Source organism: Rana temporaria, chromosome 3, assembly GCF_905171775.1.
Source record: "Rana temporaria chromosome 3, aRanTem1.1, whole genome shotgun sequence".
Lineage (NCBI taxonomy): Eukaryota > Metazoa > Chordata > Amphibia > Anura > Ranidae > Rana > Rana temporaria.
In genome coordinates, this window is record NC_053491.1 from 331247962 (window position 1) to 331271199 (window position 23238).

Genomic DNA, 23238 nt, shown 5'->3' on the forward strand with positions numbered 1-23238 from the left:
CCCGCTCTCTGCTGGGAACAGTGTTTCCCAGAAGACAGCGGGGGTGGGGGACGGACTCCCGAATCTCTTAGACAGGTATCTGCACCCCCCTCCCCCCTGAAAGGTGCCAAATGTGACACCGGAGGGGGTTCCAAAAAGCGGAAGTTCACTTTTTGTGTGAACCTCCGCTTTAAGGAGATATTTGTTGAACCTACAGGTAAGCCTTAATCTAGGTTTACCTGTAGGTCTAAGTGGTCCGTAAGGGTTTGCAACCACTTTAAATGCTCCTATGATTTGTTGAGTTGATACAGTTTCTTCTTCTTCTTTTTTTTTACACCCTCCCCTTTGGCCCCAGCGCTCTTTCTTACAAACCTAACGAACTGTAATGTATTGATCACTTTATCCGCCTTGCCATCCTCTACCTCAGGACACACGTGGCTAAAAGGCAGCTGCTGATTGGCCCTTGGCCTTTCATTCCCCGCTCCCATTGGTCGCTCCGCCCTAGTGGCGAGGCCGCCATCTTGGAGAGGGCATGGAGGAGACAGAGTGACTTTCTCAGCGGCGCTCGGCCTGGACTGCAGGTAAGGAGCTCAGACAGGGGTGCCGGGGCTCAGCTATCTGCGGCGGGTGTGAATGGGGCTTGTAGAACGGCTATAGGGAGCTGCGGAGGGCAGCAAAAGGCGAAGTCCGGGAGAGAGTTAATAAGGCGGCCGCTCATTGGACGTTGGGGAGTGCCCGAGTCAGTATGAAGGCACATGAATAGGCGTAGGGGGAGGGGAGAGAGAAGAGCAGACAAAACATATACAGTTGTGTTGTGCCCTCAGACAGGGTTCTTGTGTATTGTGTGGGACAGAGAGAGGAGAGACTCCTGAGACACAAAAAGGGTCGGGAGGGATGTCATAGAACTGGTGGAGGGGATTGATGTGTGATCAGTGTATAGATATAGACAACAAACACTCACATCATTGTACACAAGCAGACAGTCCTGTGTGCAGCAGCCAGGTCAGGTGTCCATGGGACATCAGCAGGCTGAGATGTCATTTCAGCTTCAACCATTTACAGTCATTTGTATTGTAGATTATTATCCCTTCCATTACTAAGCCTATTTTGGACATTTGTTGCTTAAAATCCGTATTTTTTGCTAGAAAATTACTTAGAACCCCCAAATAAATAAATATATATATAGCAGAGAATCTAGAGAATAAAATGGCGATTGTTGCAATATTTTATGTGACACGGTATTTGTGCAGCGGTCTTTCAAACGCAACTTTTTGGGGGAAAAAGACACTTTCTTGAATAAAAATAAATAAAAAATAGACGGTAAAGTTATCCCAAATTTTTTTTTTTTAAAATGTGAAAGATGTTACGCTAAGTTAAATAGAAAAAAAAAACAGTCACACTTTAAAATTGCGCACACTTGTGGAATGGCGACAAACTACAGTACCTAAAAATCTCCATAGGTGACGCTTTAAAAGAAAATTAGGGTTGTCCCGATACCACTTTTTTAGGACTGAGTACGAGTACCGATACTTTTTTTCAAGTACTCGCCGATACCGAATACCGATACTTTTTTTTAAATGTGTCCCCAAATGCAGCCATGTCCCCAAACATATGCAGCCATGTCCCCAAACATATGCAGCCATGTCCCCCCACATATGCAGCCATGTCCCCCCACATATCCAGCCATGTCCCCCCCACATATGCAGCCATGTCCCCCCGTACCTAAATGATGCCGCCGCGTTAATCACAGCTATTTTGGCATCGGGGGGAATTTGCGGGAGTACGAGTACTCCCGCAAATACTCGGTATCGGTCCCGATACTGGTATCGGTATCGGGACAACCCTAAAAAAAATGGTTACCAGGTTAGAGTGACAGAGGATGTCTAGTGCCAGAATTATTGCTCTTGCTCTGACGATCGCGGCGATACCTCACATGTGTGATTTGAACATCGTTTACATATGCGTTTGTAATGCGTATGCGTTTTCTTTGCTGCGTGAGCTTTGCGGGGATGGGGGGCGCTTTAAAAAATGTTTTGTTTTTTTTTCTTTTATTTAAAAAAATTGTTTTGATGACTTTTATTGCTGTCACAAGGAATGTAAACATCCCTTGTGACAGTAATAGGTGGTGATAGGTACTCTTTATGGAGGGATCGGGGGTCTAAACGACCTCCAATCCCTCCTTTGCACTTCAAAGTATTCAGATCACCAAAAAGGGCGATTCTGAATACTGTATATTTTTTAAAAGTCAGCGCCATTGGCAGCCGAGTAAACCGGAAGTGACGTTGTGATGCCGCTTCCGTTTTTACAGAAAGAAGACTGAAACAAAGCTGTTTCCGGCTTCGTACAAGTCTGTCTCTAGGCGCCGAAAGTGGCGGATCGAGGATCGGGTCTACCGGTGGAAGGGAAGGCCCGGTAAGAGCGTCGGGAGGGGGGATGTCCTCTCCCGCTCCTCTGGGATAACAAACGAGTGGCTTTTAGCCGCATCAGTTGTTATCCCTGGAAAGCCGACCTCCCGCTCTAAAAAAACGGTGCCTGCGGGCATCATTCTGGTATAACCCCCTAAAGCCGAGGCTGCAAATGTGCGTACGATCGGCGCGTAGGGGTTATAAAATACTTATACAACTTTTCACAGGGACTTTGTCTGTTGTGATCAGCAGCAGATCTGTGGACACATCCTCTGCTCAATCAGAGCGGCATGGAAAGGATGGCACTTTTTTCCTCCTTTACAACAGGCCTTGACAAAATCCTGGTGCCAGGTTGCAATTGCGACAAGAAATTGTGACCTGGGGAAGCTTAGGGCTGCAGAAGGCCGCAAAGCCGTGGCCTCAATTACCGGCCGGCACAGAAGGAAGCTGAGGCCTGCAGAAGGAATCTAGGAGTGGTGGCCATTGGCATTACAGGTTACATTACATTACAAGTAGCAAAAAACAGCAGTTCTAATGTGTTTTTTTCACTGCCATCTCCTTCCCTCTAATTAAAACCCCCAAATATATATATATATATATATATATATATATATATATATATATATATATATATATATATATATATATATATATATATATATATATATTTTATTCTAACACCCTAGATAATAAAATGGCGGTCGTGGCAGTACTTTCTGTCACACCGTATTTGCTCAGCGGTCTTACAAGCGCACTTTTTTTGGGAACAAATACACTTTTTTAAATAAAAAAATAAGACAACAGTAAAGTTAGCCAAATTTTTTTTATATTGTGAAAGATAATGTTACGCTGAGTAAATTGATACCCAACATGTCACGCTTCAAAATTGCGTCCGCTTGTGGAATGGCGACAAACTTTTACCCTTTAAAATCTCCATAGGCGACGTTTAAAAAATTCTACAGGTTGCATGTTTTGAGTTACAGAGGAGGTCTAGGGCTATAATTATTGCTCTCGCTCTACCAACCACGGCGATACCTCACATGTGTGGTTTGAATACCGTTTACATATGCGGGCGCTACTTACATATTCGTTCGCTTCTGCGCGTGAGCTTGGGGGGACGGGGTGCGTTTTTTGGCTCCTAACTTTTTTAGCTGGCTCCTAGATTCCAAGCAAATTTATCAAACCCTGCTTTACAAGATGTGAAGCCTAATGAACCCATGTTAGGTCTATGGATGGGTGGATTTAAATGGACATCCTATTACAGTACCTACAATCTGTCATGCTTTGTTCTAAAAAAAATAAAATAAAATGAAAGTGTGCAAACTTATTTTTTATTTTTTTTCCTACCAAGATGGACTCAAAGACAATTGGATTTAAACAGATGCGGTGGTTATCAGATCAGGCCAGCCTGACAGTTTTTCTGGTGGACCTGATTGGAAGCTCCATGCAAGTCTTCCTAGGTCCAAAAAAATACCTGAAAAAGACTACATCCTTTTCCATTTTTTTTGTGGCCCCAAGGCCTCCTTCACACAAGCGTTTACACCAAGTTTTAGAAGCAGGGATCAGCAACTGGAATGACAGGTGTGTGCAAATAGTGGCGGCCCCTCAGGAATGACAGGCTGACAGCGGCTGCAATTGTTCACATGTAGCTATACACCAAGCAGATACTTGCGGCTATGGAAGGATGTGCGAACCTGGACACAAGTACATGGTGTGCAGCTACAAGCAAACGGTGATGCCTGCTATTAGCCTGTTATTACTTTTATACAGGCTGAGCAGCTGCCGCTGTTTGCATGCACCTGTCATTTATGAAGGAGGTAGTGAAGGTCTGTTTACATCCATCAGCCCATAGATCCAGCACGGGTCCATTGTCAAAATGCAACAGGCAGGGATGTCGCAAAAGCTACATCTGGCCTGTTCTACTCTAAAACCCCTCTCACACTGAGGCGCTATAGCACCTGTAAATCGCCTCTCCTTTCACTCCAATGTGAAAGCACAAGGGCTTTCACACTGGAGCGGTGCACTGGCAGGACGTCAAAAAAAGTCTTGCAAGCAGCTTCTTTGAGGCGATTTAGGAGCGGTGTATACACTGCTCCTAAAGCGCCCCTGCTCATTGAAATCAAAGGGCAGCGCCAGCAAAGGCTTTTAACCCTTTTTTTGCTGTAGTGGGGTTTCAAAGCGCCCCGCTAGGACCCGAAAAGTGCAGCTAAAACAGTAAAACACCACTAAAATGGCTGCACTTTACCGCCGACGCCTGGGTGTTTTGAGTGTTAAAGGGCTCTAAATCGGCAGAGGATCCTTTCACGGATCCCATTCTGAATGGAGCAAAGCACACCTGTGTGCGAGAACCCTAAAAAACACAATTTTCCACAATGTTGACCACTTCTGGAACATTTGGCTGCTCAATAACCAGGACATTTTTTGCTTATACGGCACTGTGTCGCTTTAACTGACAATTGCGCGGTCGTGAGACGCAGTACCCAAACACAATTTTTAAATAAGGACTTGCATGTCCAGGGTTCTCTCTCCCTCTCCCTCTCCCCATAAGAAGGCCAATGAAAGCTGCAGGCGTGCCTCTGTGTAAATCCAGGAAGTGAACAGGCAGCAGCTTCAGCTGCCCACAGTTAAAATGGATGCAGCCAGACTCAGTGGAGGGAGATTTCTGCAGCATATTTGGCAAGTACAGAATCACAGTATATATAAAATAATATGCAAAGTGGTTGGAGGGAAGCTTCAGAATGGCAAATATGTGTTTTTTACAAATGATGTGAGCAGACCGCAATTCCTCTTTAAGGTGATACAGTGGAGTATGTCTCTCTATGTAATATGTTGGAATATCTTCTTGTAGTCTTCATCAGGAGGCTATGAGTGAGAGTAACAAAACAAGAGCACAGTGGGAAGACCTGAACAGAGCAAGGACAGAGACTTTCAAGGCAGAATTACCAGGTGTAACGCTCGTTTTGGATTCAGTCGGGGAAGTGTTAGTACCCATTACGTTTTTATGCCATCTGCTAGAGCTGTAGGATTCTGGATGAAATCAGAATTACATTTTTTTTGCTTCGAATAAAGATCACAATTCTAATACAGGTATTAGCAGGATCTGTGGCGATCTACGCTGTGTCCGGCCCCTCCTCCGTCCCCCCCGCTGTCTTCTGGGAGACACACAGGTCCCAGAAGACAGCAGGGACCACTCAGAATGCGCAGCACTACTCGCGCATGTGCAGTAGGGAACCAGGCTGTGAAGCCGCAAGGCTTCACTTCCTGATACCCTTACCAGTAATGTCGGCACCTGCACCTGGAGCCGAGAAGACGGATCAGCTGCGGATGAGGACATCGGGCACCCTGGACAGGTAAGTCCTTATTTTAAAAGTCAGCAGCTGCAGTATTTGTAGCGGCTGACTTAAAAAAAAATTTTTTAGGTGGAAGTCCGCTTTAAGTGGTTAAACTGACTTAATTTGCAAACGGAAGTTCATTCCTTTGATCTAAAGAAACTGAGAGATATATTGGGGGTTATTTACGAAAGGCAAATCCACTTTCACTACTAGTGCACTGCAAGTGCAGTCACTGTAGATCTGAGGGGGACATGCAAAGAAAATAAAAAAACACATTTTGCTTGTACATGATTGGATGATAAAATCAGCAGAGCTTCCCCTCATTTCAGATCTACCCCTCAGATATACAGCGATTGCACTTGTAGTGCAAAGTGTATTTGCCTTTTGTAAATCAACCCAATTGTTTCTCTTTATCGCTGTTGATAAACCTTTGCTGGCTGAGTTTTTTTATTTTTTTATTATTCATTTCACAGCTCTGTTTTTCTCAGCACTTGTTACATGAATCAGGGAAATGCTGGATTAAGATCGTGAGGGGGTTGAATCGAGATCCTGATTTTTGTTAACACTTAATCTTGCAGCTCTACCGTCTGTCTTTTCGCGAGAGAGATTTACTTTCTACATTTCTCCTAGTGACTATTGTCACCATAACTGAAAGATATGAATTGTACATTTTACAACCACTTTAACCATTACCCTGGAATTTGCAGAAGAGTTCTACAGACAGTGGTCCCACCCTAAGGTGGACTTGTTTTATTTCTTCCTGCTCCTTTCAGGTTACTGCCTGGAAGATGATTGGCGACAAAAAAAATCTCTTCCAGTAACCGTTTCTAGTTATCATCCAGGACAGCATACCTTGCTTCCCAATCTTTCTGTTTGTGGTTGTTTTATAATGATATTTTTTTCTCCACAAGCATTAGTGGAGATAGTCTAGTTTCATCTTAGTTGGAGTTGAAAGTTTTTTTTCTTCCTTGTATTTCCTGTAGAGGGAAGAACCAATCATCTGTCAGGTTGCAGTCCTGAATTTTCCTAGAAAAAACATTACTGGACTAATCGAGAATAATATAACTGTGTTTTCTTTAGACATGGACGATCCCTTTGATGGCACTGAGGTAACCGTGGAGTCTGAGGAAATAGAAGAAAACTATGTGCCTGTAAAACCACCTGTTAAAAAGAAGAAATACAGAGGATGTACTGAGCAGAGAGATTCCATGAAGAAACCCAGGTTAGACTTTATACCACATGCGATAAAGAAAGTGTCTTGTATCTTGTTGCCACTAGCATTGGAGCGTTTGTCAAATTATGCATCTTGCACAGACACAGTAATACCTGGAGATGGAGTGAGAGACAGGTGTGGAGATTGTAGATGAGGAGTGGGCCAGAGTCTGGCCAGTGTATGTGGCTCATAAATGCTGAACTGGAGGAGGATGTGGTAGGTGGATCCCATTCATATTCAAAGAAACAAGCCAAGATTGGGAGAGTTGAATACGGATTTAGACCCTCTAGAGCAGCGGTCACTAAATGGCAGACTGTGGTCCGGAACCGGACCGAGTGACAGTCTGTGCGGACCACGGCCGTGCCACTGCCATGGGTGGGTGTCTACTCCTGGGCTTCCTGCCCGGCCACCAGTGTTATCCTCACAGCAGGCGGGGGTGGGAGAAGCTGGAGATTGGGACAGGGGTGGGAGCTGCCCAAGTTATGTTAACAAGCAGGTAATTACCTGGCTTGTTAATATGAAAAGACTTCCACCCCATAGTCCCAATTTGCAGCTCATTCTGCCCCCGCCCGCTGTGAGGATGACATTGGTGGCTGGTATAGAGGCCCAGGTGAGGACACTCCAGGATGTTTAAAGCCGCGTACACACGATCAGTCCATCCGATAAGAACGGTCCGATGAAGCTAAATGATGGTCCGTCGCGCCTACACACCATCGGTTAAAAAAACGATCGTGTCAGAACGCGGTGACGTAAAACACGACGACGTGCTAAAAAAAAACAAAGTTCAATGCTTCCAAGCATGCGTCGACTTGATTCTGAGCATGCATGGATTTTTAACCGATGGTTGTGCCTACTAATGATCGGTTTTGACCTATCGGTTAGGAATCCATCGGTTAAATTTAAAGCAAGTTGGCTTTTTTTTAACCAATGGTTAAATAACCTATGGGGCCCACACACGATCGGTTTGGACCGATGAAAACGGTCCATCAGACCGTTGTCCTCTGTTAAACCTATCGTGTGTCCGAGACCTAATACCTCTGCCCTGCCAAAGGTACCATAGGACTGTGCAGGGGAGGGCTACATTAAAAAGGGCTGTTTTGAGTGTAAAGGGCCACTGTGTGGTATAAATGTAGGGTAAAGGGGTGCTGCGTGGTGTAAAAGGGGCACTGCGTGGTATGTAAAGCGTGTACAGCGGCACTGTGTGGTGAAGGGGAACTGAGGACACTGTGGGACTGCTTTAAAGTAGGGACTGTGATGTAAAGGGGACTAAGATGTGAAAAGTACGCTGAAGATGATGTACAGGGGACCATGATATGTTATATTGCTAACGAGATTCATACCTCTGCTGAAAGAAAATTTTGCCGACCGGACTGCCGTACATTTTTAAAGTGGTTGTAAACCCGTATTATTTTTTTTTTATTATTATTATTTATTTATTTTATTTTTAAATCCGGGGGGAGGTGGGCGTGGAGTCTACTGACATCACGACTCCACCCACAGATTTATTTTTATTTTTTATGTCACAATGTACAGTATAAGATTTCCTATCATCGATGCCCAGTCTTGCCACACAGAGTTAATACAGCTCTGAGCAATCCTCTTTTATTGTTCAGTGAAATAAAACGGACTTACAGAGAAAAACCTCAGTCCGTTCCGCCCCCTTGTTGTGAGTGACAGGTTATTTACATATATCATGCACTAGCTTCAGACAGGCATTATTTTTTAATTCCCACCCCCCACTCCTTTTCTGAAGTCATGTGGTTACTTTTCTGGATTTTGACTGATTGTTAGTGATCATAGCAGAACTCAGTGTAAGGGGAGTGTATAGGTGGGCAGGGAGTCTACTGACATCACAACTCCACCCACAGAATGTGCAGTTTTTCAGTTCTTATAACAGACAGAGGGGAAACATTTGACAAGTAAGGATACATGCAGAAAGCATCTATATCCTTACAGATCAGCACCCATGACAGTAGTTTAGAAAGGATGAGAGTCGGTTTACATCCACTTTAACGATACGTTCACCTTTGTTTAAAAAAAAAAAAAAGTAATACATGCACATCTTTTTGCAGGTAAAACAAATATGCACTATTTTTTTTATTATATATATTTTTTTAAGAGCCTGCAAAGCATTGCATCCTGTGATTAGAAAACAGCTGGTGCAATGCAGGGGTCTGCAGACTGCCAGTGTAAGTTGTCTGCTTGTACCTCATAGGGGCAGGCAGTAACACAGTGACAGGAAGCACCAATGAACTATCTAGATCGCTACAAGCTGAACAAGACTCTATTTTGCCATTTTATCTAACCGGGTTGTTGTGGTCCTCTAGATCTTATGCTTCTGACCTGATGGTGAGGAACCTGATTGTGACCCATGGATTAAAACTATGGGATAGGTTTAAATCTCGGTTAGCTCTCAAATTGGAGGTCCCCCTTGGGGCCTCTCTTTTTGGTGATCCTAGGTTTCCTAAAGCTTTTGGTGGTGGACCCTTAGTGGTCTGACATCTCTGGCAGATTTCCTTCAAGGAGACAAGTTTGTCTCTTTTTCCCATCTTCAGGCCCAAAGAGATATCCCCTTGGGTGAATATTACAGATATTTGCAGATTCGCCACTTTTTTCAGACACACTATGCGACAACCCCCTCAGACTCCAACTCTGTCTTTGAAACCCTCTGTAGCTCTTCCCCCAGACAAAAAGGTTTCATTTCAGTATTATATAAATCTATGGAAGGAGCAGGGGTGGCTCCACGCTTAGATATATGGCTCAGTGGGAACAGGAAATGAACCTTGGATATGACCATAGGGATTGGGAGGCTAATTGGCAGAACTTACGTAAATGCACTATTTCCCTCACCATCAGAGAGTCTGCTATTAAACTGGTACTATACCCCCCAGAGACTGAGCAGAAGTTTCCCGCAAAGTTCTTCCCTATGTTTCCGTGGCTGTCCTCTTCCGGGGTTCTCTTTTGCACCTATTCTGGGAATGCGAAGTGCTGCGACCTACATGGCGGGAGACCCTGGACCTGATGGATAGGTTGGCTGGGAGGCTCATGGCTTTGACACACACTCACTGTCTACTTTTTGAGAAAATCCCTGATACCCCGAAGCACTTAGTGAAGTTACTACATACTATTTGCATTGCTTTACATTTGACAGTGGCTCTTCATTGGAAGTCTCGCACTGTCCCCTTCGCCCAGGTTTTGGCGGGGGTCGATCAAATAATGTTATCTGAAAAGATATTCCACACTGCATGACACTATCCCAATTTATGATGCTAAATGGAACACTTGGTTTCTGCTCCGTTTAAATGAGTAACCTGAGTTTTTTGTTTTTTTGGTCATCCTTTTGTTTTTTTGTTTTTTCATTTTCTTAGTTTGATGTTAATCTTGCAGTTAATACTGTCAGTCCCTGCAGTTATTCCAATGGATGTGACTTGTTTATTGTTTATGTACTTTGGTGCAAACTTTTCTTTATGCGGTATGTTCACACACCATTGTATCATATCTTTTGATAACAGACTGCCTTACTCTTTTATGTACTGTAACCTTTTGTAATTTTCAATAAAAAACTTTCAGTATAAAAAAATGCAGGCAATGCACATGTCTTTAAAACAATGCCACACTAGGCCTAGTGGCACACCTCAGCGCCAGGTTGCACAGCCACAAATGATATGTTGACAAATAAATCAATCACCCAGAGGTTAATAATCTGACAAGTAACCTCTAAGCAGTTAGACCAATATAGATATATTAATATTTACCAAATTATACTAAAAATAGGCAAATGTTGTGTGAAAGCAGCTATTTAAAACATACTATCAAAAGACGTATGCATCAAAACATAAAAATGAAAGGACCACTATAAAAAACAAAAAGTTCAATATGGTCAAACAGCGCTGAAAAATTGGTTGTAAATGTCCAATTTCAATAGAATAAGAGCATTCATCTGGAAACGGATTTAGAAGATCAAGGTAGTGGAGCAAGTTGATAGAATATCCTACACCTCTTCCCAGGATAAGACACCACTTGTGGGGCACACTCCCCTTCGGGGTACTCACTCACTTTACCTTCTGGTGAGTGAGTACCCCGAAGGGGAGTGTGCCCCACAAGTGGTGTCTTATCCTGGGAAGAGGTGTAGGATATTCTATCAACTTTCTCCACTACCTTGATCTTCTAAATCCGTTTCCAGATGAATGCTCTAGACTTATTCTATTGAAATTGGACATTTACAACCAATTTTTCAGCGCTGTTTGACCATATTGAACTTTTTGTTTTTTATAGTGGTCCTTTCATTTTTAATGCACATGTCTATTGGATACTTTCCCATGGTTCAAGTGACCCAAATTCCAGTAAACTATAACATGTAAAATGCAACACTTCACGATAATGTGAAGAGCTTACTTTCCTTCTCCTTGGCCAATAATAATGACGGGACCAGTAGGCGTTTGGGAGAAGGCATGCAAGCTCTTGACACTCTTGGGGAAGTATTAAAATTTCCATGGTACAGCTCCCTGGGATTTGTACCACCATGCATCTCTTCTACCCGTGTTTATATAACATGCTGTAAAGCATGTTTTTCCTGCATTGTAATACTGTAACCTGGTTAGTGTGATTTGAGTAATGACAAGTTCACTTTAAATGTTTGTAAAACAAAAAAAAACATTTTTATTAAGTAAATTTAAGCATCTTCTCATGTTCCAGGTCAGCCTATTTGCTTTACTACTATGATATCTACCTCAAAGTCCAGCAAGAGGTACCTCATCTTCCCCAGTCCGAAATCAACAAGAAGATCAGTGAGAGCTGGAAACTACTGAGTGTGGCAGAGAAGAGCTATTACCTGGAGCGAGCCAAGTTGGAGAAGGAGGGTCTGGACCCTGTATGTGTACTGCCGCTTACAGCAGCTTTATCAGAACTATGATTTGAAATAGATTCAATAATTATTCTTTCAGTTAATTTATATAAAGCAAATATTGCAGTCTTTGTGTATATTAGATATTGTATAATTTTGTATATTGGAAGATTTTTGAGCAACTATTCAAGTTCATCCCAGAAAACAATATTTCTTCAATGAAGGACGCAGGATGTCTTTAACATTTTGGGGTTTACTGCTGTCTACAGGAGTATTGGATGCTGACAAACAAATCTGTAGGCCAGCACAATATAACCCCTTATACTACTAGCATGCCTTGTTTTTTTGCTAGTGGCCTAGAAGGATACACCTCTTTATTTCCCTCTTTTCTGCTGTGTTAGACTAACCTAATTTTTGCTAGAATTTTTTTTATTCTTTGTTTTTAAACTCTTCGCTACATTGCTGCTGGAGTTTTAGCCACTGTTGCAGCTATCCAATGAGATCATCCTCAGCCTGGCTTTTGAAGTACCGCATCTGAAGCCTGCTAGACTGGACATTGGTGGGTAGCCTTGAAGTGACTTGTGCACTGGGTAGTAGTGTGCTTTCCAGACTTGGTGCTAATAAAAGTAAGCTGCAGTGTACTTTCTAGGTCCAGTGCCACTGTGCTTGCCTCAGTGCTTGTCTTGTCTCACTTAAAGGGTCACTAAAGGATTTTTTTTTTAGCTAAATAGCTTCCTTTACCTTACTGCAGTCCTGGTTTCATGTCCTCATTGTTCGTTTTTGCTTTGATGTTGCTGTAATTCCTCTCTGTTCTGGACACTTCCTGGGTGTCTGTTTCCTGATCACCACAGTACTGGGTGATTTCTCACTGTGGTGACTAATCAAGGAGGTGTGATTGAAACCTCTCAGCACCAATCCAGTTTCGTTTTGCAAAACCTTCACTGCCATCTATTGGCTCTCTGGCTCTGTACATCAGAGAACCAGGAAACAACAGCAAAAACAAAACTAAACCGTAGGTACATTATATGATTGGTTTTTATCTATTTTTAATCATTTTTAAAAGGAATCAGTTAACTATTATGTCTCTATACCCTGTAAACAGTCATTTCAGCAAAACATTTTTTTTCCTTTAGTGACCCTTTAATGAGAAGGCAGGTCATGCCAAGCACCGGGAGCATATCTAATTTGCATAAGTTTCTGGACAACAGTATTTCCCTTTTCCTGCCTAAGTTAATGCTGTGCAAATGAGCAATGCCATCATCTGCTGGGAGAAGTGTCACGCCCATGCTCTCCTTTCCACCATACAACAATTATTAAGCATCTCACACTCTTCCCGCCTACAAAGAACCCCATGGAACTTTGATTTTCGTTCTGTTCCTGCTGCCTGTCTACAGTTATTTTTTGGTAATTTCTGACCATCTAATCCACACCTGCTACTAGCTGTCTGGAATTCATGAGTACTTGAGGCCTTGCCTCTTACCCTGAGCCTATGAGTTGCCTTGCCACCATCCAGTCTGGTTCTGGACACAGTGGACAATCCCACTGTACAGTGGACTGCACCCAGCTCACTTTTTACTAACCGATTTGAGGCTGCTTGCAGCCTACCTACTAACGGTTCCAACATTGCAGTCATATTGCCCTCTGCTGGCAGAGTGCATCTCATCTTTGAAATTCTCAATGGCTTTCATCAGGTGTGGCTAGAGGTGCTGTTTTGACTAAGGCGTTTCCAAACCACCCAGTTATTTGCTGACTCAGACTGTAGAGGTCACAAACAAGCTCTTGTACCTTCTCCATCATATTCTATACAATTTTATTTACGGCCCTAGTGACATCTGGGTCATGTCTGATTCTGCTTTTCTGAAGTTTTTGACTGATAGGCTTGTCCCTAAAGAGTCAAGTTCCAGTGCTATTATGCACAAATTATAGGCAACCTTTTTGACTTTTATTGATAGTGTGCTTCTCTCTGAAACTAACCAGTACCAGCCTGTTTCTCTGACCATTGTTCTTTTTAGTCTTGGGTCATTTAAAACTCCTAAGGCTGTAAAAATACTCCCTTTGCATCCTTTCTTCCAACTATTTATCTATAGAAAGTGGAAGCATCTTGTGTTTTATGTAGTATCTGTTTTGTAAGGATTTTATAAAGTATTTGCTTGCTGTGGTTCTGGCTGCGTCCCATTTTAACAAGGCACGTGCCATTCTGATAAGCTGTTAGATGCTCTTCCTAGATGTTTTCCCTGGCGGATCCTGCCCTTCGACTGATTCTGGCGGGGAAATGCTTCTTTAAACCACGTCTGACTGGCCAAAAATTTCTGTCTGTTGGTACATATGCAGAGGGCATAAATTGTGAAACCCTTGTGCAAGAAGCTTTTGATTTGCATAGCCTTTAAAAAACAATGTGTTTAGACCTGCTCTAGATAACATCATCAAGGATGCTACTGGTGGCAGAAGCACCCATTATCCTCAGGGGAAGAAGCCTAAAGCCCCGTACACAGGCTGAATTTCGAGGGACAACGACAGGTCTAAAAAAAAGAACTTTGTCCCTTGTGTATGTTGGTCTGTCTGACAGAAGCCGTTCAGCCTGGCTTCTGTCGGACGTGCATGCTGGAAAACCGGCAGCCGATTAGTGCTCTCATCCAATGAGCGCTGATCGGAGTGTTTTGGTGTGGGGGGGGGGGGCTGTCCCACTGTCAGAACACAACAGCTCAGCGGGGGAGATTGCGGAACTAACCTTGCATGGTTAGTACAGTGGCTCCGACCAGAGCTGTCAGGTTTTTTTTCCGGGCAACCCAGCAGGTTGCAAGAAAAAAGACTGTTGGTGTTTTCCCAGCTTTAGGAACATACTGTGATGTAATCTCTCTGAATGTAAAGAAACATCCCTTTTATTTCTCTACTCCCTCCACTTCCTTCTCGAGATCCTTCATACTTCGCTCCCCATCTATCTGCAAGGTCTGTTAATTTTTTAGAGGGAAAAAATGGAGAATCCCCCAAAGTGGGGCTTTTGAGGCAACAGTAGTTAAAGTAGTCAAAGTTAGTACAAAAATATAATTATTTAATAATCAACAAAAAATATACATATATGACATAATAGTTTAAAAACAACACATAGGGGAGTGTCAGTTGAAAAAAGGAAAGAGTCCACAATACAAATACAGGGCCCTGTATTCGTATTGTGGACTCTTTCCTTTTTTCAACTGACACTCCCCTATGTGTTGTTTTTAAACTATTATGTCATATATGTATATTTTTTGTTGATTATTAAATAATTATATTTTTGTACTAACTTTGACTACTTTAACTACTGTTGCCTCAAAAGCCCCACTTTGGGGGATTCCCCATTTTTTCCTGTCTACCAGGGGTGTTGGCAACCACTAGAGACCATATTACCAAAGATGTCCCATTCATACGTTAATTTTTTAGACAAACCATCTGGTGGAGAGGGGAGGAAGAAGGGGGGGACAGACCATTTCCATCCCAGACACTATCCCTGGGATACGAACTGGAATTTCACTTCCTGCAGCCCTGCACTGTTTGATACCTGCAACCTTTTTCTGCCGCTTTACAGACTAGCAGATTTTCATTAAGCCCTTGTGGGTCTTTCGGATCAAGGTGTCATTGCCCGCGTTCCAGTAGAACAACCGTTTCATGGGTTTTACTCAAACCTGTTCACTGTTTGCAGAACCGAAAGAGGACATTCCCCAACCTTGGATCTTGAGGCTCTGAATGACTTTATGTTCCTATCTTTCCGGTGCATCAGTAAATCCTATGTTTTGTTGTAGGGTCCCTGCCTTACCAGTTCATAGCCCTGCCCTTAGGCCTCTCATCTGTACCTTGGGTATTCACTAAGGTTCTGGCCCCAGTATTAAAGTTGCACTTTCATGGTATCCCCATTGTGGGATACTTTGACAACCCTCTGTTAAAGGAACAGTCTGCGAGGGCTCTGTTGAATAACATCTCTCTGATTGTCCCGATAATAGTGTCCTGAACCTTCAAAAATACTGTACATATTCAAACCAACTCATCGCTTGGAATATCTGGGTCTAGTTCTGGACACATCTTACACATAAGTGTCTCCTCCACAGGAGAAACTTTAGACCCGCTCTCGGTTATAAACTCTCCAGTCCAGAAACCATATACCTGTCCACGTTTGCTTGAATCCTAGACCTGATGGTAGCCTTCTTTGAGCCATCAAGGAAATTCCCTTTGCCCAGTTTCATCTTCGATGCAACATCCTGTCTTTCAGGGACAGGTGGGTCTGGTCTCTGGACTTTTTTTTTTTAGGTGGGGATACCTTTTTTAGGGGAGCAGCCCAAGCTTCTGCCTTTCTCACTTAGGCAAGACTGACAGCTTCCCACAGTCTACTGGGATCCCACATGAGTATCTCAGTGATTGTGTTTTGAGGATAACCCAGGAAACTAGGTAAGAGGGGCAAGAAGATTAAAAAAAAAAAACACATTAAGAATACAGAAGCCAACAAGTAGAAACTTAAATATATTACCGGCATTTATATGGCTAAACCTATGAGAAGTAGTGCGATGACAGCTTTGAGGATAGATGGTGATCCTAGTAGTTAAATGTGCACCATACACCCAGGTCTGCACCGCGTGAGTCACACTCCCCGAGGGGGGGGTTCCACTCGCCAGAAAACAGTATGTCACAAGCCTTAAAATAATCCTTGAACTACTTGAAGGAAAGTCATCCACAATATAGGCCAGGTTAGGGATGTGAATCGCTCCAATAATAAGAAAAGAGATTCCACATAGTGTGATCCTTTATAACAATTTTATTGTAGCCAACCCGACCCCCTTACAGATTATACGTACAAGCTGTTTATAACAATGAGCAAATTACCAGAGCGTAGTCACCAGTCCGCTGAATAGGAGAGCGACAGTGCAGGTTACACGGTTGCGCTGTTTCCTCCTGGTTGTCTCTTGCTGACTGACACGCAAACGCCACTTCTGATCGCCGTAGAGTTCACGTCTTGATGCATTACGACTTTGTCTAAGGGTGATGTAAAGACGAAACGCGTAACCTGCTCTGGCGCTCTCCTATTCAGCGGACTGGTTACTTCACTCTTGGTACATGCTCATTGTTAAAAACAGCTTGTACAGTATGTATAATCTGTAAGGGGGTCGGGTTGGCTACAATAACGTTGGTATACAGCATCGCGCTATGTGGAATCTCTCTTTTCTATATGTATTATTCGAGTGATTCGCAGCCCTAACTTGGCCTATATTATGGATTACTTTCCTTCAAGTAGTTCAAGGATTATTTTGAGGCTTGTGACATACCGTTTTCTGGTGAGTGGAATCCCCCTTATCTAGGAACAAGCTTGTGTTGATACAGAAAAAAGAGTCTATGTTGGATTTCATATGTTCCTGATAGACAGGGTGGGTGAGCAATGATTTGTTAAGTCTTCATAGAAAGCGCCTATGGTAAAAAAGTTTTCAATGATGACAGATGCATGGTCCCACCAAGTCATAAACCCAATCTGGGCAGAAGAAACATTCTGTAGAGTGTTTATCCATCAGGAAAAGATCAATCCATCAGTATTAGACCCCTTTCACACTGAATCGTTTTTTACAGCTTTTTGTGTTAAAAATAGCGCTATTAAAACGCTCTCCATGCATCTCACTGAGTCCTGCAAGCAGCATCTTTGGAGCAGCTTTTGGGCGCTGAAAAAAACGCTCCAAAAATGCCAATCTCCATTGAAATGAATTGAAAGCGCTGTAAAAACGCCTTACCCTTTCACACTGAGGCACTGCAAAAACGCCCTAAAACATTAGGGTCTTAGCGGTGCTTTACCAGCACATTGGGATTGCAGATGAGGCTTCGCTCGAATAACGCTCGCAAAATGTCCCAGTGTCAAAGGGGCCTTAATGTTGGGTATGCCAGTATAGTCCCTCTAATTGTCAGCGCCAGGGGTCATAAAGGTTTTATGCACTCAAATATGAGAGCGCTGTGGATATTCTTCTAAGCTTGTTGGTGAAATCTTAAACCGAGATGGCTACGTAATTAAAAATGCTGCAAAATAGTTTGGAACTCTGACCTTGTGATGTCCTGTAGGCTCACATTTTTGTGGAACATGGCCGACAGAGTGCCCAGGGGTGTGAGCAGTGTTGCGGGTGTCGTGTGAGGCGGGAGAGATTGCTGGTTCTTTGCTGTATGCTGCCTGGCAGGAGGAGCTGCAGAATCATACGGCTATCTTGCTCCGCTGCTGAGTCACGCCCCCCAAAAAAAATCCTAATGTGCATTAAATGCAATTTCACATTTAACTAATATTTATATATTTTGTAAAATAACAAGGTCACAATAAATTGTAAGAAAAGCTGCAAAAAATAAAACGAATGCAGCCACCCTATCTAAGGACTGAAAAGCTGAAATATGTTTAACATTTGTTTAGGGTTTAGATGTACTTTAACCACTTAAGACCCGGACCATTATGCAGGTTAAAGGGGTTGTAAAGGAAAAAAATGTTTTCCCTAAATGGCTTCCTTTACCTTAGTGCAGTCCTCCTTCACTTACCTCATCCTTCGATTTTGCTTTTAAATGTCCTTATTTCTTCTGAGAAATGCTCACTTCCTGTTCTTCTGTCTGTAACTCACCACTGTAATGCAAGGCTTTCTTCCTGGTGTGGAGAAAGCCTCTTGAGGGGGGAGGGGGCGAGCAGGAGTGTCAGGACGCCCACTAACACACAGCTCCTTTCTCTATCTGCAAAGTAGAGAGTGTCCTGACACTCCTGCTCGCCCCCTCCCCCCTCAAGAGGCTTCCTCCACACCAGGGAGAAAGCCTCGCATTACGGTGGTGAGTTAGACAGAAGAAGAGGAAGTGAGCATTTCTCAGAAGAAATAAGGATATTTAAAAACAAAATCGAAGGATGAGGTAAGTGAAGGAGGAAAAAAACCTTTTTGCTTTTTTTTTGCACTAAGGTAAAGCGCTTTTTAGGAAAAAAAAAATTCCTTTACAACCCCTTTTAACCTCTTCCCTACCGAGTCATAGTAAAATGTCGGCAGGAACCTCTCGTCTTTCAGACAGGACGTCATATGACGTCCTTGCTTTTCCGGCCGCTAGGGGGCGTGCGCCCCCGCCGCATTGCTCGGGACCCGATGCTCGTGCCTGGCGGCCGCGATTGCCCGCAATTACGGCAGGACCATGGATCTGTGTGTGTAAACACACAGATCCATGTCCTGTCAGCGGTGAGGAGACTGATGTGTGTTCCCAGTACAGAGGCACACGCATCGATCTCCTCCCCTTGTGAGTCCCCCTCCCCCTAACAGTTAGAACACACTTTAGGGAACATATTTAACCCCTTCAGCTCCCCCTAGTGTTAACTCCTTCCCTGCCAGTCACATTTACACAGTAATTAGTGCAGTTTTATAGCACTAATCACTGTGTAAATGTGAATGGTCGCAAAAATGTGTCAAAAGTGTCCGATATGTCCGCCGCAATGTCACGGTCACAATAAAAATCGCAGATCGCTGCCATTACTAGTAAAAAAATAAAAATGCCATAATTCTATTCCCTATTTTGTAGACGCTAAAACTTTTGCGCAAACCGATCAAATATGCTTATTGCGATTTTTTTTTTTTTTTTTTTTATTGATTTTTTTTACCAAAAATATGTAGAAGAATACATATCGGTCTAAACTGAGGAAAAAAACATAAAAAAATAAAATAAAAAAAAAAGATATTTATTAAATCAAAAAGTAAAAGATATTGTGTTTTTTTTTTTTTTTTCAAAATTGTCGATCTTCTTTTGTTTTATAGCGCAAAAAATAAAAACCGCAGAGGTGATCAAATACCTCCAAAAGAAAGCTCTATTTGTGGGGAAAAAAGGGCGTCAATTTTGTTTGGGAGCACGACCGCGCAATTGTCATTCAAAGTGCGACAGCGCTGAAAACGAAAAATTGGTCTGGGCAGGAAGGGGGTGAAAATGCCCGGTATTGAAGTGGTTAAGGACCTTGCCCCTTTTTGCGATTCGGCACTGCGTTGCTTTAACTGACATTTGCGCGGTCGTGCGATGTGGCTCTCAAACAAAATTGGCATCCTTTTTTTTCCCCACAAATAGAGCTTTCTTTTGGTGGTATTTGATCACCTCTGCGGTTTTAATTTTTTGCGCTATAAACAAAAATACAGTGACAATTTTGAAAAAAATTCAATATTTTTTTTACTTTTTGCTATAATAAATATCCCCCAAAAATACTGTATTTGCTGGCGTATAAGACAACTGGGCGTATAAGACGACTCCCTAATTTTCCAGCTAAAATCTTGGTTTTGGAATATACTCACCTTATAAGATGACCCCCTTGCTTCACTGTGCCATTACATGCCTCACTGTACTGTGCCATTACATGCCTCACTGTTCCCGTGCAATTACATGCCTCAGTGTTCCTGTGCCATACTGTTCCCCTGCCATTACATGCCTCACTGTTCCCCTGCCATTACATGCCTCACTGTTCCCGTGCCATTACATCCCTCACCTGGACGATCCCTTACCTTTTCCTGACATGCAGTCTCAGATTACGGTTGTCAATTGTTTAAAATCCGCGCCTCCTCCTCTTGCTGTTCCGTGATAGGCGGAACACTCAGTTTCCCGCCTATCACGGATGTCCTCTTGTCCGAGGCCGAAGATGAGAAGACAGCCGTGATAACACTGAACAGAGGCGCTGCTGGGAAACAGTGTTCTGCCTATCACAGAACAGCACCTGGAGGAGGCGCGGCTTTTGAACAATGGACACCCGCCACGCATACAGGTACCGGCGTATAAGACGACCCCCGACTTTTGAGGGAAAATTTGAAGTAGAAAGGGTCGTCTTATACGCTGGAAAATACGGTATATAAAAAAAAGTTTTTTTCCTCAGTTTAGGCCGATATGTATTCTACATATTTTTGGTTAACCACTTACCGCCGTAGCATTACGTCGGTAATTTGACCTAGAATACCGGGGTTATGGCAGCAGATAGCGGGCGGTTCTCTTTATGATAAAAGTGGTCTCTGTAGCGGATTCACCACAAGATCACTTTTATTAGGGGGGAAGAGGGCCAAAGTTTGTTGCAATTTCACGGGCGCAATTTTGTAACATGACATGTTGGGTATCGATTTTCTCAGTGTAGCATTATCTTTCATAATATAGAAAAAAATGGAACTATATTTAATGTTGTCGTATTTTTAATTTATTTTTTAATAAAAAAAAAAAGTGGGTTTTAAAAACAAAACACAATTGCGCTTGTAAGACCGCTACGCAAATACGGCGTGACATAAAGTATTGCAACGACCGCCATTTTATTCTCTAGGGTGTCATTATATATATATATATATATATATATATATATATATATATATATATATATATATATATATATATATATATATAATATATAAAATGTTTGGGGGTTCGAATTAATTTTCCAGCAAAAAAAAAAAAAATGTAACTTGTAAACAGATGTCAAAAAGAGGCTTGGTCCTTAAGTGGTTAAATAGGTTAACTCTTTTATTTGTTTTACTTTATGACATAATACAGACACAGGACTATAATCTGTGCTAAATATATAGGATATACATGTGATTTTTCTGTCTTTTTATCTGATGTTGCTGTATTTATTGTTTTGTTACTAAGTGACCAGATTGTTTCGTGTTTCCAGTTGTCCATGGATTGGGTAAAAATGTCATATGAGGTTCCAACAACTAGCTGGTGTAGATGGATGGTAAATGGACTCTGCATTCATTTAGGCAGGACATTTAGGTAGACGAGTTGGAGCATGAAGCTATAATTGCCTCTCCCAGCTTCACTGTATATTAGAACAGCTATTTTTTAACAAACACTAATTTCTAAACTTTTATTTCATTAACATTTGACTGTGATAATAGAAAGTGAGATGTTATGCATCTTTTTGCCAGCTAGATGGTTCAGTTACTATCTCATTTAACATGCAATAATGTCTATTTTTGTTTTGGGCAGAACATGAAATGCAGCCCCTCCACCATGATTTCTGATGTTCCCGGATTTAGAAAGATCCTTCCCCGTTCAGAGTACATCCTGGTGCCTAAACCTCCTCCTGAAGAAGATGTAAGCATGACCCATCTCAAGGAAAGTGCAATCTTGGCCCCTTCAGCTGCTTTGTCCCATAATGGAGGGCAGAATGTCTATACTTTGGGGGCAGGACTTTCTGAACAGCTCGTCGATCTCGAGGGACTCGCAGATGAAGGCGCAAATGCAGTGCGTGAAGTCTTGCCTGGTGGAGTCTATTCCCATTTTGCTGGGACTGATAAAGTAGCAGGGGAGATCATCCTGGATGATGCTACTTTGGAGATTGGAGAAACAAGCACTTATCCAGCCACTAGCATGATCATTGAGGAAGATGGAGGCCTTGCTATTTCAAGGTCAGACGTACCTAGAGGAATGTCTGTTGTCACAGTTATGGCCATCCAGGTAAGGGGACTAAATGGTTGTTTTTACCTAAAGTAAATATGAAGTCTGGTTATAAAAATAAAATTCTGAGAAAATTGCAGAACAAACGTGAAGTAGTTGCTTATGGTGACCACTCATTCTTATATAATTTTCTCTGTCGCAATAATTTCTCCCGCAGGACACAGAGGAGAACTCTACTCCATCTACCCCCTCCCAGTTCATTATGTTGCCCATGACCAATCGCTCCATTACCGAAACCTCTCGCTCTATTAAACTGGTGAGTACTAGCATATCCCGTACTCGGTTAATACATTAAGAAGATTTCAGGTTGTTGCAACACTTTCACTTTTGTTTGTTATATATATATATATTGCCAATAGTCCCATGTCAGCCCCAGAAGAATTACTAGGAACACACGATCCGTCTCCTCTCCCCTAAAACCATATAAGAAATGTGCATATCGCACAACAATCTTCCAGCTTACCACCAGGTTTCCACCAGCTGATGGATGCAAAACATGATGGCATCATCGACAATTAACCACTCCTATACCTGTTATGTCCTACATAAGACTTGTTCAGTACTACGGTGATGCTATTTTTTTATGTGTTGCGTCCTCTTCCTTAAAATTCATACCAGACCCAAAGCGCTTTGTATAGATTGTGACTTTAAAAAAAAAAAAACACTGTACCAGTTTGTTACATTCACTGGTCAGCCAGGGGTAGAGATAGGATGAGTTGCTCGTTGTTAGGATACCGGCGAATGCCAGCTGCCTAAAAAAACAGCATCTTTGAACTGGAACTGGCACATTTAGCAGTGGTAGGATTACCACTGCAAAATGTGTCACTTCCCCGTGCAGCCAAAGGTCTGATCTGTGGTAAAATAAGGTGTTAAAAAAAAAAAAAAAATTGACCACATGTGGTATTTAACGTATGTTCTTTAGTAAATTGCTTGCCCCTGAGATAAATGCTGCAAGTTATTTTAACCCAAAAATTATTGTGGTATGTATCTCTTATTGAATTAACACAAAGAGAGATCAGGATCATAAAATTATCAACATAG

At 42.5% G+C, this 23238-nt stretch overlaps 1 protein-coding gene across 1 annotated transcript in view; it reads left to right on the plus strand.

Annotated features, from left to right (window-relative positions):
* Positions 1-456: 456 nt before the first annotated feature.
* Positions 457-23238, plus strand: part of HMGXB3 (HMG-box containing 3) — a 72273-nt gene continuing 49491 nt past the window's right edge. Inside the window, 5 exon segments of the mRNA XM_040345010.1 lie at positions 457-560; positions 6797-6938; positions 11625-11799; positions 21727-22197; positions 22355-22453. Coding sequence (XP_040200944.1) covers positions 6799-6938; positions 11625-11799; positions 21727-22197; positions 22355-22453 — 885 coding nt within the window. The 5' untranslated portion in view covers positions 457-560; positions 6797-6798.